Source organism: Protopterus annectens, chromosome 12.part0, assembly GCF_019279795.1.
Source record: "Protopterus annectens isolate FY-2018-M chromosome 12.part0, PAN1.0, whole genome shotgun sequence".
NCBI lineage: Eukaryota > Metazoa > Chordata > Ceratodontiformes > Protopteridae > Protopterus > Protopterus annectens.
In genome coordinates, this window is record NC_056746.1 from 1,278,505,671 (window position 1) to 1,278,510,956 (window position 5,286).

The 5,286-nt window shown below is 41.8% G+C and overlaps 1 protein-coding gene across 1 annotated transcript in view; it reads left to right on the top strand.

Moving 5' to 3' along the window:
- HM13 (histocompatibility minor 13) overlaps window positions 1-5,286 on the top strand; it is a 669,462-nt gene that overhangs the window by 48,204 nt on the left and 615,972 nt on the right. The window contains exons 2-4 of the mRNA XM_044090321.1: window positions 1,640-1,738; window positions 2,218-2,230; window positions 5,266-5,273. Coding sequence (XP_043946256.1) covers window positions 1,640-1,738; window positions 2,218-2,230; window positions 5,266-5,273 — 120 coding nt within the window. The remainder of the gene's footprint in view (window positions 1-1,639; window positions 1,739-2,217; window positions 2,231-5,265; window positions 5,274-5,286) is intronic.

Below are 5,286 nucleotides of genomic sequence, written 5' to 3' on the forward strand. Positions count from 1 at the left end.
CAAGTGTTGTCCCGCAAGGCTCGGTCCTGGGAACCCTACTGTTCAGCATATATTTCTCAGAATTGCAGGCAAACACAGGAGGACTATGGCTAACCAGGTTCGCTGATGACTGCAAACTGGGAGCCATAATTGACTCGCTGGCTGACACAGACATCCTCCAAAAGGGCCTTACTGAGATGGACACCTGGTGTCAGTCATGGCCTCAAGCTAAATGCCAAAAAATGCATAGTCATCCCGTTTGGGAAAAACATAACACCCACCAATTACCACATTGATGGCAGCCCCTTTAGTACAGAAGAGGTAATGAGATCTGGGGACCCAGGTAGATAGTAATCTCTCCTTTGACAATCATATTGCCAAAGTAGTTAGGAAATCCTTCTATGTGGCCCATCTAATTACTAAAAGGGTTCGCATCTAGAAATAGATGTTATAGTGCCCCTCTACTCGCCACTCATTAGACCCATTCATAGAGTACAATGCCCAATTTGGGATGTACCTCGCAAGACACTTCCATCAGCTGGAAAGCCCACAAACGTACCCCATCGAGAGGATTACTGGCCTCATACATATGTCCTATGCAGCCCGACTGAAAAAACTCCGGCTGTACTCAGTGACATATTGCTTACTCAGAGGTGATCTCTGCCTGACTTACAAAGCCATGTCCAACACAGAATTGATGGACATGCTCCACCTAAAGAAATCCAAGTCACTGTGAGCCACGCGCTCTAGTGAGTTAACCTCGCTACAACAATAAATAGAACATGCTGGAGGGATAGATTCCTGTCACAGAGACTCCCCATACTTTGGAACAAAATTTTGGATTACATCAGGCAGAGCCCCTCACTAACGCTCTTCAAGAGAAACCTTAACGAGTGGATGGGTAATGGAAAATACAACCCTGGGATCACTTCATTGGCTCTACTTGACAGAGTTTCAGTTAATTAATCAATGGGGTGGCAAATGCCGACACACTCTGGCTAGGCTTATAAATGCCCTTGGGCAGATAGCCTAGTACCTACCTATGAACCTATGGATTGTGTCATTGAGCTTTGAGGAATGGTGTGTAGTGTGAAGTGGGGTCTGATCAAGAGTCGCAGTTACCCCAAACAGGTAATGGCATCTACAAAAGGCTAAAAACTTTTATGGGTGGGGGTGGGTAATTGCATTGCGGCCATTAATTGTGTAAACTAGTAATTAAATCTGTGCGCGAGAGAACACAGTCTTGGACTATCCAGTTTAGCTAGAACACACAGTTAATGGTACAAGAAAACTGCAGACATTTTCATAAGTGTGTTAGTGTTCTCTGTCAATGTCTTTGTATCTGTGGAAACTGCCCTACAGCATTAGGGTTGCTTCACTGAGATGCTGTAAAGGTTAAGGATTATACTGGTCTATGTGTGTTATTTTATAAGCCATTGATAATTAACAGATATGATGTTTTGGCATGAAAATACACTTGTAGATTTTCTGCAGAAAAGATGTTTTTATGCAACAAAAGAAAAAAACTGTTCCCTTTTACTAGGGCAAAGTAACTGTTTGAAAACCTGAGTACCACATTTTATTCAAAAGTGAAAACTTTCTTCATGCTGTGGTACACCAGTCTTCATTTTAAATGTTTCTCTTTTTTCCCCCCCTGCAGAATGCTACCGATATGCCGGAGACCATCACAAGCAGAGATGCTGCCAAATTTCCAATAATTGCTAGCTGTACCCTGTTTGGTCTTTATGTCTTTTTCAAAGTAAGTTTATTTTTTAGAGAAAGTACTTGGAGGGGAGAAAGAGAAAATAAAAGGTTGCTGAGTGATGGACTGCCTTACTAGTGGAGCATGCACTTGCGGGACCAAATGAAAAGATGGATATGCTTTTGTGTTTTCAGTTGTGTGAAATAAACTATTAACTAGTGCATTAACAACCCCCCACCCTCCAAGCATATGTTTAGCAATGCATTAAAGTATGTTGCAGCCAAAGTGTGCACATCCATGTATACTTGTGAATAGATGTAAATACTGGCATCCTGGGTATTGTCTGTCTTAAGGTCGGTCTTTGCAGAAGTAGTAAAAGAAATGCCAACTAAAGTGTAAAATGTCTGTAGTATGCCATGCTGTTTTTCATTGAGGTGAAGCCCTTGCAGTGCAACATGGACTGTATTTCAAAAATGCCGCATTCTCTTAAACTTTAGTTTGCATGGACAGTTGGGCACCATCTGTGAGTGATACAGATATTTACTCAGAGTGGACTTCTGTTTGTCTGCCCCCCCCCCCCCCCCCCACTTGGAGTCTGTAACCAACATTGCTGCACTACACTCATATGTATAGCTAAGTAATAGTATTATAATATAGTATACAATAGTAGTATAGCCAAGTAATAGTAACTAAGCACTCCAGACATGTCTAGTAAATTATCTTGGTCATTGATGACTTCATAGTCAAGCACACAGACTGTATAGTCACTTGATTGGACAAAAAGGATATGGTACACTCTCTCTGCTGCCAGGTTTTGCGGTATGGTTAGGACCCTTGCAGCTAACTGTCCACTGCCCTAAGTACGATTTTTCTCCTTATGGTTGCTGGATGAGTGAGTGGTGATGGGCAGTATGATTTAAAGTGGAAAGATGTGCTCAAGCTTTGTGTTTGAGGCAACCCTAATTTTAAGCATTTTTCTGCCATCTCTAAGAATGATGCCAAAGTTCAGAGATAAGCTAATTGGCTTCAGCAGTCGACTAGCTAACAGTTTTTCTTTTGGGAGATCCAACATGTGACACTGGGACATGGTTGTTAACAGGCCTACCTGCTTGGATAAGGAAGGAGTATTTCTCTCCTCCTCCCTCATGCCTTTATCATACTGGCTACAAGATTTGCTGCCCCGGTAATACCTTCTTAAGGTGAATTCTGACTTCTGAGCATCTCAATTGTAACAAATTTGAGTCTATATTAAAGTAGCACTGCTTAATGCCAGAGATCTGAATAATAAAAAGCCACAGCTTGAGGCTTCATTAGAACACCTTCATATTTATGTAATTACCAAAACTTGGTTCCATTCTATTGATAATACTCCATCTGTTCCAAGGCTTTGTACCTGCCATGCATTCAGGCCTTCTCGAAGGTATGAGTGTCTCTATTTACCCATAATGTTATTACCTGTTGTCAAATTTCACATGATGCTAATTTGGAACTTCTTGAGGTCGTAGTGACCAGCTGTTGTATAACTGCTATTTACACGTCCCCTTCCATGTCTAATGCTGATCATGAAGTATACTTAAACGAGATAGAAATGTAACTGTCAAACCCAGCACATTATACTTATCCATCGTCTGACAAGTGTACGCACAGAGATTCCTTAGTTTAGTAAACACTGGATGTTTGGCAGTAAATTACTGTTTCAGTGGCCTAAGTTATGTGGGTGCTACCCCGTGATAGCTTTTTAAAGCTTAAAGGTGCTCTCCATGCAGTCTAGCTGTCAGGAGCTTGAGAGAAACTCTTACTAAAGACTGCCAATGCCTGGTCCTGAAGGTTCACAAATGGTCTTGACTGTTCATAAAGACCACAGAAGCAAGAATGCTCTAAGAGCAGTTTCAAAAATGGTGACAGTGTAAGGTATGTGGAACAAATGACATACAAAAGCAGAAATGTTGGCAGTAATAAATGCTTTGAAAGCCCTAAATAATCTCTGGTCCCTGGGCTGTTGCAAGTTTTCACAGACAATTCATGAGTGATATGGTGCATAAGCATACAGGGAGTATCAGATTATACCCCCTTTTTGCACACTTGCTCATATAGTCCAGGCGGTAGTAAATTGGCTCAGTTTGACTCCTCAGGCTTCATGCATTCCATCAGAGTAAAGCATTGTAGCAGACAAGCCATAAAGGACCGGAATAGGCCCCCACAAATGGAAGATTTAACCCTGGTGTCTTCCAAGAATTGATCCACCTGTGGGGAATACATCAAGTAGACCTGTTTGTTCCTGTCTGGACAGACAAATTCTGCTGCAAGTTTCCTTACAGTCAGGCTTTAGAGACAGATGCCTTCTCATTCTCATAGGCTGGAATGTTCCTTTATGCTTTTCCACCCTTTTCAGTGATATCCAAGATTCTGTAGATCAAGAAGGAATCTCCAAAGTTTGTGCCCCCCCCCGGCCTTGACCAAGACAGCAGTTCTCCCTTTTGAAACTGGTGAACAGTAATTACCATAGGCTTCCCCATAGACTGGTTTTACTCGTATATGACAGAGTTGTTTGATACATCCCAACGTAAAAACTCTTCATTCGACTGCCTGAGTGATAGAACTGTAATGTCCTTTAGTCACTTCTTGAGGGGATGCAGCAGGTATGGAAAGAGACTAAAACCTGCTACTAGGCAATCCTTTGTGTGCAAGAGGAAATGGTTTTGTAGTTTTTCCAAGAATCAGGACCCTCTTGACATCCGGCTGGCCATGTTTCTTGATTATTTGTGTGAGTTACTGTCCTGTGGCCTTCCTCCCTTATCAAGGTTCATTTGTCCACCATTTCTACTTGTCTGCCCTTGGATCCCCCTTTCTAACCATCCTCAAGGTATTCTGCAAGAGGGACTTGTCTGCCCAGCAAGACTAGAGCCAACTGGTGATCCTCTGAAGCTCAGAAGACTATCTTACAAGGATGACAAGAAGGTACTGAAGATTTTGATGCTGAAGGTTGTTTACCCCATGGCACCTAATGCCACCAGCAGGCCAGGTGCATATGTGGAAGGAGCCAAAGGCTTTGGAAGACTGGCTGGTTTTGTCCTTGGCAGGATATAACTTGTATAGTGAAGGCTACTGTAGCTGTGATTTACTTTAACATCTGTAATGTTAAGTGCACTTAAAAGACTGTATTTTCCTCTGCATACATACCTCATTAAGCCTATTTTTGGATATAGTGCTCCTTTCATGGGTCCAGATACATTGTCTTACATAGCATATTAATGGAGTAGGCTCCCGAAGCTAATTGGAATGACTAAAATTCTTTTTATTGTACTCTGTTTCAGTCTCAGAGGCTGTTGGTATGATCTCTGTTTGACCTGTGCCACATGATCTAAAACTGTGAGGTCTTTTATATCGCCACCATACTGCAGTCGCTATAAATGCTTGCATAAAAAATGTACTCTTCACTGAAACATAGAGGAATTGCTGGTATGATAAACATCTAATTCAATGCGTTTCCAGTCTTTGGGGCAGATTTCTTCTATATATCAAATTATGTAACTATCTTTAAATTCATATACGGCTATTCGATGCAAAATCGCACACACTCCTAGGGTATGTGGTATAGTTCTTCT